At 36.2% G+C, this 14,884-nt stretch overlaps 1 protein-coding gene across 1 annotated transcript in view; it reads left to right on the top strand.

Moving 5' to 3' along the window:
* The window catches only part of DDX60 (DExD/H-box helicase 60), a 139,712-nt gene that overhangs the window by 88,344 nt on the left and 36,484 nt on the right, over positions 1–14,884 (top strand). The window contains exons 27-29 of the mRNA XM_043971751.1: positions 100–247; positions 1,075–1,227; positions 11,765–11,869. Of these exons, the coding sequence (XP_043827686.1) occupies positions 100–247; positions 1,075–1,227; positions 11,765–11,869 (406 nt within the window). The remainder of the gene's footprint in view (positions 1–99; positions 248–1,074; positions 1,228–11,764; positions 11,870–14,884) is intronic.

Genomic DNA, 14,884 nt, shown 5'->3' with positions numbered 1-14,884 from the left:
TATTTTCTCCTTAATCAAAGTTTGTTGAAATAAATAAATCTTTTAGAAACAAAATAACATTTATTTGAAAAAAAATATTTTTGTTGGGACGGGGAGCAGGCCTGAAAATGCTTTGAAAAGATCTTCAAGAATGGATCAAAGCATAGTACGTGAAGCTGAGCACATGAGTTTACTAAAAATGTTGGAAAAGAAGACTGAGATACCTCCAGACTGTACTTATGCCAACCCCAAAATGATAGATCCAGAGGTGAGGACTTTCAATGGAAAGTGAAATTGAATTTTCACTTGTTGCCAGTGACAAACTTACCTTAATAATTATAGTCCCTACAAATTGAATTGTATGCAGCCCTTAGTGAAATTCACCAGAATAACAGTTGCTATTTCAGAGACTTCTTCCCTTGGGGACAATAACTTTTTACGGAATGTGATACAATGCCTGTACAGATTGAATGAGTGAGAGTTATAGGTAACTATTTGGCTAAGTATTAAATAATGGGATTTGGAGTTAGAAAGGAACTTTGAAGGGATCCAAAAATCTTTATTTTATACTTGAGGAAACTGAGCCCCATTGAGGTTAAGTGAATTATTCAAGATCACACTGATTGTAAGACAGAAGATTGAAATTTGAACTTAAGTGTATCAACAGTTTGGCAATAGTATATAATCTTAAAGGGCAGATTTTTGTAGTCAGATCTAATCTTTGTTTTTAAAGTATTAGTATGCATTTGGGCAGAGGTGATGAAGCTTTTTCATTAGAAGGCCAAAAGTTGCTCCAAGAAGTATCTTCCATGTCACAGATTTCCTATGTCCAACTGGTGAAGTCATCTGTAGCCTTGTAAATATGCAATGAAACATTGTAGAATTAAAGGAGCAAAGGAGAACATTTCTTCTCTCTTCCCTTTGTTAAGTTTTATTTTTCATTGTTTTTGCTGTTGTTCAGTGTAAAATTCTTGTAAAATAAGGACATATTGTTGTATATGACACATTTCCTCATAGAAACTTCTTTTGATTCTGCTTTTAGTGGAAGTGTATTGAAAGTATGATAAAATGTTCAAAATTCTTCATTTATTTTAGACTTTGCAGATGTTGTTTGACCGAATAAAATCAACAAGAAAAGGTGAAGAATTGAAAGAATTGGCAAGGAGGGGTATTGGATATCATCATGGTTCTCTGGATGCCAGAGCAAGACAGTTCATTGAAGTACTCTTCAGGAAAGGGTTTCTCAGGGTCGGTAAATTTTTGCATTTCATAAAATGAATGTTACCTTTTTTTTCAGTAAAATTCTTCCTTAATGCTTCATTATGGGGGGAGAGGTATCCCTAGGTTTATGAAGGCAATGCCAGTGGAACACAAACTCTGGGAGGATGTCCCTACCATGCTGTAATGACTTTAAGTGAGTCTAGATGAGAGCCTGGATGTCTGCTGTCCCAAATCCAGTCTACTTACATTTAGTTGGATTCATTACCAGTTTGGTTATATGATGATGGCTTGGGCATCTCTCAAAGAACATCTGCCAAGTTATAGGGTGGATGTCATCTGCAAAGATGGTAGGGATACTTTGAGACAAACAAAAGAGGACTTGTACTTTCTTTGCCTATACTGTGCCATATGTGATGATGGGTAAATCTAAAATAAGTATTTCTTTTTAATAGGACATTAAAAATAAGGAAAACTGCATAGAACAAATGATGTCAACTCTTTGCATGCAAGGTGAAGTTCAGCAAATAAGTGGACTAATATTTGGACATTTATTTATTCATTTATTTATTTGTCCATTCATTTAAAATTTCTTTATTTTAATTATTTTTCCAATTGTAAGTAAAGATAATTTTTTAAGTTCCAGATGTTTCTCCTGCCTTCCCTTCCCTCCTCTTCCCAAGGACATCAAGCAATTTGATATAGGTTATACATTACAATCATGTTAAATATATTTCCACATTAGTTATGTTGTAAGAGAATAATCAGAATAAAAGGAGATAAATGCAAGAAAGAATAAACAAGAACAATAACAAAAAAGTGACAACAAAAATGAAAATAGTATGCTTCAATCTGCATTCAGACTCCATAGTTCTTTTTCTGAATGTGAAGAGCATTTTCCACCACAAGGCTTTTGGCATTGTCTTGGATTATTATTGTATTACTTAGAAGAATTAAATCTATCACAGTTGATTATCACACAATGTTGTTGATAGTGTGTATAATGTTCTGTTGTTTCTGCTCATTTCACTCAGCATCAATTCATGTTTTTCCAGGATTTTCATAAATCCATCTGCTTATCATTTCTTACAGCACGATAGTATTTCGTTATACTCATATACCACAACTTGTTTAGCCATTCCCCAATTGATGGTCATCCCCTTAATTTCCCATTCTTTGCTATCACAGAAAGAGCAGCTATGAATATTTTTGTATGTGTGGGTCCTTTTCCCTTTTTTATGATCTCTTTGGGATATAGACCTAGTAATGGTATTGATGGATCAAAGGATATGAACAGTTTTTTAGCCTTTTGGGCATGATCCAAATTGCTTTCCAGAATGGTTGGATCAATTCACAGCTCCACCAGCAGTTCATTAGTGTTCCAATTTCCCCACATCTTCTCCAACATTTATCATTTCCCTTTTTTGTCATATTAGCCAATTGCATAGGTGTGAGTAGTACCTCAGAGTAATTTTAATTTGCATTTTTCTAATCAGTAGTGATTGAGAGCATTTTTTCATATGACTATAGGTAGCTTTAATTTCATCATCTGGAAACTTCCTGTTATATACTTTGACCATTTATCAATTGGGAAAGACTTGTATTCTTACATATTTGATTCAGTTCTCTCTATATTTTAGATATGAGGACTTTATCAAAAACACTGTCTGTAAAAATTGTTCCCATCTGTTTGCTGTCCATCTAATCTTGTTTGCACTGCTTTTGTTTGTGCAAAACCTTTTTAATTTAATGTTGTCAAAATGATCCATGCTGCATTTTTTAATGTTGTCTATCACATCTTTGGTCATAAATTCTTCCCTTCTACATAGATCTGACAAGGAAATAATTCCTTCCTTTTCTAATTTGCCTATGGTATCAACCTTTAGGTCTAGATTTTGTACCTATTTTGAACTTACTTTGGTTTGTGGTGAAAGATGTTGGTCTATGCTTAGTTTCTGCCATACTATTTTCCAGTTCTCCCAGTACTTTTTGTCAAATAGTGAGTTCTTATCCCAGAAGCTGGAGTTTATCAAACAGGACATTGCTATATTCATTTACTGCTGTGTTTTGTGTGAATAACATATTCCACTGACCCACCACTCTATTTCTTAGCCAGTACTAAAGAGCTTTGATGGTTGCCCCTTTATAATATAATTTTAGATCTGGTAAAGCTAGGCCACCTCCCTTTGCCTCTTTAAAATTATTAATTCCCTTGATATTCTTGAAATTTTGTTCTGGATGAATTTTGTTATTATTTTTTCAAGCTCTGTAAATGAATTTTTTGATAGTTTGATTAGCATTTCAATTTATAAGTAAATTAATTTAGGTGGCACTGTCATTTTTATTATATTAGCATGGCCTACCAATGAGCAATTTATATTTTTCCATTTGTTTAGATCTGATTTTATTTGTGTGAAAAGTGTTTTGTAATTGTGTAATTGTGTTTGCATTGGCAGGTAAATTCCCAAATATTTTAAATTGTCTACAGTTATTTTAAATGGAATTTATCTTTTTATCTTTTGCTGCTGGGTTTTATTGTTCATATATTGAAATGCTTATGATTTATATGAGTTTATTTTATATCCTGCAATTTTGCTAAAGTTCTTAATTTTTGCAAGTAGTTTTTTAGTTGATTCCTTAGGATTCTCTAAGTATAGCATAATATCATCTGCAAAGAGTGATGGTTTTGTTTCTTCCTTGCCTATTCTCATTCCTTCAATTTCTTTTTCTTCTCTTATTGCTAAGGCTAACATTTCTAGTACAATATTGAATAATAGCGGTGATAATGGACATCCTTGTTTCACCCCTGTTCTTATTAGGAATGCCTCTAACTTGTCCCCATTGCATATAATGCTTGCTGATGGTTTAAGATAGGTACTGTGTATCATCTTAAGTAAATCTCCATTTATTCCTATGGTCTCTATTATTTTAATAGGAATAGGTGCTATATTTTTTAAATGCGTTTTCAGCATCTATTGAGATAATCACATGATTTTGGTTAGTTTTTTTAATTGATGTAGTTGACTATCTTGATAGTTTTCCTAATTTTGAACCAGCCCAGCATTCCTGGTATAAATACTGCCTGGTCATAGTGTATTATTGTGGTGATAAATTGCTGCAATCTCTTTGCTAATATTCTATTTAGAATTTTTCAATATTCATTAGGAAGATTAGTCTATAATTTTCTTTTTCTGTTTTTGTTCTTCCTGGTTTAGGTATCAGTACCGTATTTGTCTCATAAAAGGAATTTGGTAGGATTCCTTCTTCATGTATCTTTCCAAATAGTTTGTATGGTATTGGAATTAATTGTTCTTTAAATGTTTGGTGGAATTCATTTGTAAACCCATCTGTGACTGGAGTTTTCTTTAGGGAATTCATTTATAGCTTGTTCAATTTCTTTTCCCAAAATAGGCTTTTTTAAGGATTTTATTTCCTCTTCTGTTAATTTGGGCAGTTTATATTTTTGTAGCTATTCATACATTTCTTTTATATTGCCAAATTTTTTGACATACAGTTTGGCAAAATAGCTCCTAATTATTGCTTTAATTTCCTCTTCATTGGTGATGAGTTCACTCTTTTCATTTTTGATGCTGGTCATTTGGTTTTCTTTTTTCTTTTCTTAAAACAAATTAACTAAAGGTTTATCTATTTTATTTTTTTATAGAACCAACTCTTAATTTTATTTATTAATTCTATGTTTTCTTATTTTCATTTTTATTAATCTCTCCTTTAATTTTCAGAATTTCCAATTTGGCATTTAATTGGGGATTTTTAATTTGTTCTTTTTCTAGCTTTTTTAGTTGCATGTCCAATTCATTGATCTCCTCTTTATCTATTTTATTCATGTAGGCATTTAGAGATATAAAATTTCCTTTAAGAACTGCTTTGTCTGTATCTGATAGGTTTTGTTATGTTGTCTCATTATTGTCATTCTCTCGGACCAATTCATTCTTTAGGATGAGATTATTTAGTTTCCAATTAAATTTTGTCTATCTTTCCATGGCCCTTTACTACACATAAATTTTATTGCATCATGATCTGAAAAGGATGCATTTACTATTTTTGCCTTTCTGCATTTGTCTGTGAAATTTTTATGCCCTAATACATGGTCAATATTTGTGTATGTGCTATGTACTGCTGAGAAAAATGTATATTCTTTTCTATCCCCTTTCAGTTTTCTCCAGAGGTCCATCATATTTAATTTTTCTAAAATTCTGTTCATTTACTTAACTTCTTTCTTATTAAATTTGTGATTAGATTTATTTAGTTGTGAGAGAGGGAGTTTGAGGTCCCTCACTACTATAGTTTTGATATCTATTTCTGTAATTCACTTAACTTCTTCTCTAAGAATTTGGATGCTGTATACCACTTGTTGCATACATGTTTAGTATTGATATTACTTCATTGTCTATGGTACCTTTTAGCAAGATATAGTTTCCTTCCCTGTCTCTTTTAATAAGGTCATTTTTTGCTTATGCTTTGTCTGAGATAAGTATTCCTTCCCCCTCTTTTTTTCCTTCAGCTAAAGCACAATATATTCTGCTCCAACCTTTTACCTTTATTCTGTGTGTATCTCTCTGTTTGAAATGTGTATCTTGTAAAAAACATAATGTAGGATTCTGTTTTTTAATCCATATGCTATCTACTTCCATTTTATAGGAGCTGATCCCATTCACATTCACAGTTATGAGTACTAACTGTATTTCCCTGCATCCTACATTGTCCCTTGTTTGTAATTTTCTTTTTCCTTTCCCCCTTCTCGCTAGTGTTTTGTTTCTGGCCACCTAAGGCTGCCCTTCCTTCTATAAGCACCACCTTCTTTTTGTACTTTCCCCTTTCCCCTCCTAGTTTCCCCCTCCCTTCTATCAACACCCCACCCTTTTATTTCCCTTTCCCCCTTTTACTTCCCTATAGGGGAAGATAAAATTCTTAACCCAATTGAGTATTAAGTTATTCCTTCTTTGAGCCAAATCAGATGAGTAAGGTGAAAACAATGCTCACCCCTCCCTTCATTCCCTCTATTGTAATAGGTCTTTCATGCCTCTTCAAGTGATATGATTTACCCCATTCTGTCTTCCCTTTCCTCTTCTCCCAGTATAATCCTTTTTGTTTTGTTTTTTTAATATCATCATATCAGAATCAACTCATACCCACACCTTTTGTGTGTACTCCTCCTATCTGCCTTAATAAAAATAAAGTTCTCAAGAGTTACAACTATTTTCCTCTATGTAGGGATGCAAATATTTTAACCAAATTCAGTAAGATTTTTGCCCATTTTTACCTTTTCATGTGTCTCTTGAGTCTTGTATCCATAGATTGAATTTTCTTTTCAGTTTTGGGCTTTTCATTAGGAAAGTTTTAAAGTCCCCTATTTCATTGAATGCTCATCTTTTCCCTTGAGAAATTATGCTTAATTTTGCTGGGAAGTACATTCTTCATTGTAATCCCAGTTGCTTTGCTCTCTGATCCTTTAATGTTGAGGCTGCCAGATCCTATGTAATTTTAATTGTTATTCCTTGATATTTAAATTGTTTCTTTTGGGTTGCTTGCAGTATTTTCTCCTTTACTTTAAAGTTCTGGAATTTAGTTATTATATTCCTTTTAGGTTGTCTTTCAGGAGGTGATCAGTGGATTCTTTGAATGATGAATTTTTCCTCTGGTTGTAAGACATTGGGGGAGTTCTCCTTTATGATGTCCTGAGATATGCTGCCTTGGCTCTTTTTTTGATAATGGTCCTCAGGTAGTCTCCTATTGTTCTTATATTGTCCCTCCTGGATCTATTTTCCATGTCTGTTCTTTTTCTGAAGAGGTATTTTATGTTTTCTTCTACTTTTATATTCTTTTGATTCTGCTTGAATTGTTGTTTCATTGAGTTATTAGCTTCATTCTGCTTACTTCTAATTCTTAGGGAATTATTCTCCTTTTCCAATTGTATTTTAAAGGCATTATTTCCTTTTTCAAAGCTATTGACTTTCTCTTTCATAACTCTCATTTATTTTCCCAATTTTTCTTCAACCACTCTTATTCGGTTTATACAATCATTTTTGAGCTCTTCCAGGAGGGCTTTTTGGTCTCAAGACCAATTATTCTCCCCCTTTAAGACTTCACATGTGGGAGTTTTATCATTGTTGCTTTCATCTGAGTTTATGTTTTGATCCTTCCTGTTATCATAATAGCTTTCAATGCTGAGGGTTCTTTTTTGTTTCTTATTCATATTTTTATTTTAATTTTAGCCTCTTTTGTGCCTTTTAAGGTTGAGTTCTGCTCCTGGAGTACAGGGTGCACTGTCTAGAGCTTCTTTTTCTGGGGTCTGGGGGCCGAGTTACCAGCTTTCTACTCTGAGGCATCAGCAGCTTGTGGCTTCTCACTGCACTGGAGTGGCCCAGCTTATTGGGCCTATTGGGTTGTTGATATCTCAGCTTGCAGATTGCCTTCTGCATTGGGGTTGGAGTCCTCATAAATGACCTGCTGTGTCACTAGCTTGCTGGGCTAGGATCATGGGTCCTCAGCTGTTGATCGATTCTATGACTAAGAGCCTTTTGTGGCCTTGGACAGTTACCTTCTTCACTGAGCTGTGCTCCCTTTTTATCCAGATGCAACAGACCTTTCCTGAAGATCTTCTAGGTTATCTTAAGTAAGAAGATTGTTTCACTCCATTTCTTTTTTTGAATGGTTTTATAGCTCCAGAATCTGTTGAGAGGCTTAATTTAACATTGTTTCTGAGGGAAATTTGGGAGAGCACAGGCAGCCTCCTGGTTTCACTCTGCCATTTTGACTCTACCCATAAATTTGTATTTTGATATTTAAACAACTGTTCCCCATCCTGTTGGCTTTTTCCAATAATTATCAGGTTAATTTGAGGGAAAGTAGATTTTCTTTTGGTAGATTTATCTAGGCAAAATAATCTGTGGATATTGGGATTTTGTACACAAAGCTCAAAAGGTGGGTGTGGAAAGATGCCATTGCATTTGAAATCCAATTGTTTTGTGTATTTATCTTTTCTTTGAAAGCCTATCTCTGGCTATTCATAGTACTGAAGTTAAGTGGCCTTAGTTAATGGTCTGGAGTCAGGAAGACCTGAGTTCAAATACAGCCTCAGACAATACTAATTGTGTGACCCTGGGCAAGTTTTTTAACCTTGTTTGTCCCAGTTGCTTCATCTGTAACATGAGCTAGAGGAGGAAATGGTAAACCATTCTATTATCTTTGTCAAGAAAACCCCAAATGGGTCACAAAGAGTCAGACAGGACTGAACATGAACAACAACAAAATTGTACTTGTGACAGCTAGGTGGACCTGAGTTCAAATCTGACCTCAAACACTTACTAGCTGAGGGAAGCAGGCACTGGCTTGGCCATGTTGGACAATGAGAAAATGGACAACCAATGGCTCAGGAATTTCAAGAAAAAAGGCCACAACCTGGAGAATATGAGATGACAGTGAGACAAAGTTGTTATTGAGTAAAGGAAGAACAAAAGAGATAAACATCTCTTAAAAAGAAGAAATGTACCACATAAATATATTTATGAACATTCTGATATAGATTGTCATCACAGAGTGCAAAATACCTCCTTAGAAGCAATTATTCAAAATGTTTCAAGTGCTAACCATGGAATCCATCTAAGTGCTGTTCAGGCTGCTGGAAAGCTTTCCTCCATTGATTGAAATGCACCAATTGATGACTTAATAAAATCTGGAATATTACCTATTTTAGTCCATTGACTTGAAAGAGACAATACTTCTTTATAGTTTGAAGCTGCATAGGCTTTCACAAAAATTGCTTCTGGAACCTCTGAACAAACATAGGCTGTAGTTCGGTCCAATGCTGTGTCACTTTTTCTGAGACTTTCCCATGTACCTCATCAAAATGTGTGTGAGCAAGCTGCCCAGGCATAGGGAAATATCATAGGTAATGGGCCCCAATGTAGGGATTCTGTTATAAGTCTTGGGGTTGTGAAGCCTTTAGTGTCCTTCATCAGTCTGTCTATCCCCATAATATTCTTGAGGAATATTACTTGGCTATGGTCAACTTATGTGGCCACAGAGACCCACCACTGCCTATGGAAACCATTCAGAATATTCTTTCAGCCCTTTGTATTTTAATTCATCAAACTGTGTTTAAAATCTAAATTGTGGGTTCTAATCTGCGCCCCCACCTCCAGTCTTGGGGGGAATCTGGCTAAAGTCACTGATAAATTCAGCAAGAGTTTAGGCTTTTAAAGATTTTTCTTTATATATATATATATATATATATATATATATATATAAATTTATTTTTGGTGGGACAGTGGGGGTTAAGTGACTTGCCCAGGGTCACATAGCTAGTAAGTGTCAAGTGTCATCAAGTCATCAAGTGGAAGTTACATCTATAGAACCACCTGTGGGACTTATAAATCAGAGCTACCAGCCAGTTAGCTTGGAGCTCTGTGTGTGTGGACAGCCCAGTTTCCTGTTGTAGAGGAAGTTTCTGGGAGGAGGAAGGAATGAATGTGGTGGCAGATGGAGAACAGGGGGTGGGGTGGGGCTTCTTAGTTATTCAAATACTGGCTTGGTGGTGAGAGATTTCACGTGGGTTGTTAGGAAAGGAAATTGCTTTCTTTCTCTCTGGCTATATATATAATTTTTTTTTGGTGGGGCAGCGGGGGTTAAGTGACTTGCTCAGGGTCACACAGCTAGTAAGTGTCAAGTGTCTGAGCCCAGATTTGAACTCAGGTTCCCCTGAATCCAGGGCAGGTACTTTATCTACCGTGCCATCTAGCTGCCCCCTATTAGAATATATATTATAAGTTAGTGAAGGGAGTAAGATTGAAAACAGATTCCTTATAGTATGGAAATCCTAGCTCAGATCTAATTCAGTATAGCCAGAGAGAAAGAAAGCAATTATTTAGTTTCCAATTAAGTTTCAATCTACCTTTCCATGGCTTTTTATTACGTTACTTTTATTGCATCATGATCTGAGAAGGACGCATTTACTATTTCTGCCTTTCTACATTTGTCTAGGAGGTTTTTGTGCCCTAATACATGGTCAATTTTTGAATATGTGCCATATACTGCCGAGAAGAAGAAGATATATTCCTTTCTATTCCCATTTAGTTTTCTCCAGACATCTATCATATCTAACTTTTCTAACATTCTATTCACATCTTTAACTTCTTTCTTATTTATTTTGTGGCTAGATTTATCTAATTCTGAGAGGGGAAGATTCAGATCCCCCACTAGTATAGTTTTGCTGTCTATTTCCTCTTGTAATTCATTTAACTTCTCCCCTAAGAATTTGGATGCTATACCACTTGGCGCATACATTCTTAGTATTGATGTTGTTTCATTATCTATAGTACCTTTTAGCAAGATGTAGTTTCCTTTCTTATCTCTTTTAATGAGATCTATTTGTGCCTTTGCTTTGTCTGAGATAAGGATTGCTACCCCTGCTTTTTTGACTTTAGCTGAAGCATAATATATTCTGTGGGCGGCCTCCTAGCTGGCAGCCTGCCCTCTCAGCTGGTGCTGGTAGATCTCACCACTGACCCACTGTGCCACTTGCCGGCTGAGCCAGGATCAAGGGGCCTCAGTTACTTCCTGCTGACTTGCCCTGACCCCTTCCATGCTGAGCTGTGCTGAGGTACACTGCACATCCCCCCTGCCTGAGTGAGACTGACCTTTCCTGAAGTCTTTTAAATCATCTCAGTTTGGAATATTGTGTCTCTCTGTCTTTTTGTAGGTTCTGTAGTTTCTGAATCCATTTAGAGGCTTGATTTAATGTTGTTTTTAAGGGAAACTTGGGAGAGCTCAGGCAGCTTACTATCTTCTCTCTGCCATCTTGGCTCCACCTCCCCATGTCCTGTATGCTAAATTAAATGTGGCACAAATGAATTTGTACAAAAAAAACCCCTCTTTATAAGTTGGCTATTGTAGGAAACACTGAGCCTTCCCCTTTCAGCACGTGTGTTGAATAAACCAAGGTTTGCTATAAGAAACATACCACATTAGCCAACATTAGCAATGTTATCTATTTTGTGTTTAAAAATCAACTGGAAAAACAACTGGTAATTCTGAAACAATGTAGAATGGATAAAGATTATCCATTATTATTTGTGATAATAACTCTTTGTTGACCTAGAATATGCTTGCAGCATTCCTTGTCATTAGAACATGGCTAAACTTGAAAAGTACAAGCAGCTTCTGCTGCTTGTAAAATTTATCCAAGTAGAGTGCAGTTTAGACTATCTTGAGGAAATAAACTTTAAAACTTAAAGCAATGGGTTTTTTTTTGGGGGGGAAGCATTTACTAGCTCTGTGACCCTGGGTAATTCATTTCACCATTTTGCCTCAGTTTCCACAATTGTAAAATGGGGACAACTGGAGAAGAAAATGGAAAACTACACCAGCATCCTTGCCAAGAAAACCCCAATGCAGTCAAATAAGGTTGAGCATGACTGAACAATAACAATTTTCAGTAAGAGCTTATCACAGGTTTACAATTCAAATGGGTTTTCAGAAAATAGTGGATGCACCAATCTTGTTTTATAACTATGTTCTCCTCTGAAAGTTTCTTCTTTTATTTTTCTAGGTTGTGACAGCTACTAGCACACTTGCTTTAGGAATTAACATGCCATGTAAATCTGTGGTTTTTACTCAAAACTCCATCTATTTGGATGCTTTGAATTATAGACAGGTAAGAGAATATTATTTATTAAGCAGGTCAGTCACCAAGTGTGTAAACATGGGATAATGAGGTCCTCTAGTTATCTTGTACAGTACTACCTTTCAAGCATTCACTTTTATTTTTAGTTTAAGACTTGATCTTCCCATCTCTCTCAGTCTGGAAGTGAAGGTACTGTACTGCAAATTGGCAAGGAAGCACCTGTTCCATTTCTGACTTGGACGCATTTACCCCTCCTTAGACCAAAGCTTCTTAAATTGTGGGTCAGGATCCCATCTGAGGTCACATAACTGAATCCAGGGTTCATAAAAAATAAATGCTTGATTTGTATAACTATTTTATATACCTATGTATGCAGTGTTGACCATGTATCCATAGTTGTCCGCAACTGGTGGAGGCCTACTACTACTACTACTACTATGCAGTGTCACATAAAAATTTCTTGGGTGAAAAGGGGTCCCAAGTAGAAGAAGTTTAAGGCTCTTTGCTTTAGGCAACCTGGTGGAGTCCCCTCCCATGTGGGCTCATCATCCTGATGCTGAAGTTTGCCAAACTTAGTGCAGACACTCAACCATCCTAGTCTACCACTACTCAGGCCTCTGGAGGTCAATAGAATGGACAACCTCAGTTTCTCTGTCCATTCCATTCCATTCCATTCTGTTCAGCTCAGTTCAACAAATATTTTATATTTAATATGTGCAAGGTTCTTGGGATATAAAGAGAAACAATCCTCCAAGGAGCTTATGTTCTTTTTAGACAGTACAAGATTGTATAGAGAAAAAAGCCTTTGCTCTTGATTTAAGGCCTTAAATTCAGATTTTTATCTCTGATATTTATTATTTGTATCTCCTTGGGCAAATCACTTAATCTCCCTGGACCCCAGCTTCCTCATCTTTAAAATGATGTGCTTAGACTAGATAATCTCTGAGATCAACTCTAACCATATAATCCTATGACCCTAAGTAAATACATTATATGTACAAAGAAATCTTCATCACTTCCACCTCTTTTCTTCAGGCCCCTGTAATCTGCCTCCTCTGCTTACTTCCTTCCAGTTAAAAGGTGTGATGGTGGGTGATGCTCTTAGTCCTTGCAACATTTTTTCTCCTTATAGAACATGCATCTATTTAACTTCAGCTAAAGGAAGCATCAGGCAGCTAGGTGGTGCAGTGGAGAGAGAACTGGGTCTGCAGTCAGGAAGTTCTGAGCCCACCGGCTATGTAACCTTGGGCAAGTCACTTAACCCTTATTTGCCTCAGTTCCTCATCTATAAAATGGGGACACTGGAGAAGAAAGGAGCAAACCACACCAGCATCTTTGCCAAGAAAACCCCAGGAACATAATCCATGGAATTATGAAGAGTTGGATTCAATTGAATGACTGTATAACCACAAAAGGAGGCATTGTGCTATAGAAGAGAAAGAGATGGGTTTGGACTCAGAAGACTTGGGTTTATATTCTACCCCTAATGTGTATTACTTGTGTGACCTTAGCAAATTACTTAGCTTCTCTGGGGTTCAGTTTCCTTCTCTGGAAAATGGGGATGTTGGACTAGATGATCACTGAAGTCCCTGCCAGTTCTAAATCTGTGTGCCATTTTTGTATCCTACTGATGGCCATCCTTGAAACGTCTCTTTCAATTGAGCTGGCTAGCAATAAGGTTGCTGTCATATAAGTTTTCTCACGATTCTGCTGGCTGAGTTGCATGTCCCAAAAGATACATTTGTTCTTGCCTTTTAATACTGAACACAATCCATGGGTTAAAGGAATTCCTTCATCTGGCAAATACTACCTTTGAACATGGGTTAGTTAGGTGGCACAGTGGGATTTTGTCCTTTCTTAAAAGATGCCTAGCACTTGTGGGAATCAATATGTAGGACAGTGTTTGTTTGTTTGTGTTTGTGTGTGTGTGTGTGTGTATTTGTGAAAGGCCGAGGACAGAATTGGTACCAGTACTTAGCACATTACCTACCATGTAGTAGGAGTTTTAGAAATGCCATTGATCTTCCCTGAAATCATATCTACTTTTCCATTATATAGGGTTGGTTCCATCTAGATAGATGCTAAAATCACTCAATCCTCATAGGTTAGGGTTTCTTAAACTTTTTCCACTCATGACCCGCCCCCCCCTTTAAAAAATATTTATTTTAGTTTTTCTCAATTACATGTAAAGATAGTTTTTGAGTTCCAAATTTTCCCCATCCCTCCCTTTCCTCCCCCCTCCCATAGCCGGTAAGCAATTTGACATAGCTTATACATTACAATCATGTTAAATATATTTCTATGTTAATCAGAAAAGCAAGAATAAATGAACAGGAACAATAACAAAAAAGCAACAACAAGAGTGAAAATAGTTGGCTTCGATCTGCATTCAGACTCCACAGTTCTTTTTCTGAATGTGGAGAGCATATTCCACCATAAGTCTTTTTGTATTGTTAAGGGCTAAAATTCTAGCTAGTCTGTCTAAAATATCTAATGAGTGGTCGCCAATAAATTATAAGCTTCAGCAAGAGTTAGACTTTTAAACATTTATTAAGGAGAATAAGAATTTGGTAAAGAGAGAGAGAAAGGCCTAGATTCCTATCTATTAAAGGGAGAGCACATTTCTAGCTCCCTTCTCCGCCAGCGTCCTCAGGAAAGGACCCGAGACCGAGCGCCAGTCTCTTCCTTCCTCCTCCCACTAGCCAACGTCACTTCCTCCCGCCAAAGAAGAGACTCCTGGTCTTGCCCTCAAAGACCTTCACTTCATGGGCAGAACTCTTCTACAGTAAGTATCCAGCAGGTGGCGTCATTCCAATCGTTACCGTATTGTCATGACCCCTTTTAGCTGGAAAAATTTTTATGTGACCCTGGGTATATAGGTATATAAAATAGGTATACATAACCTTTACTGTTTCCAATTGTTTTTTGTGACCCCCACTTTTAGTTATACAATCTTATGTGTGGTTGCGACCCACAGTTTAAGAAGCTCATGCCCTTGATTTATTTTTCATTGGATTGGGGAAGAATTTGTATTTCAGTGACTAT

The sequence above is a fragment of the Dromiciops gliroides genome, chromosome 6 (assembly GCF_019393635.1).
Source record: "Dromiciops gliroides isolate mDroGli1 chromosome 6, mDroGli1.pri, whole genome shotgun sequence".
Classification (NCBI taxonomy): domain Eukaryota; kingdom Metazoa; phylum Chordata; class Mammalia; order Microbiotheria; family Microbiotheriidae; genus Dromiciops; species Dromiciops gliroides.
The sequence above is the reverse complement of the archived record's forward strand: the minus strand, read 5'-3'. Positions and strand labels throughout refer to the sequence as shown.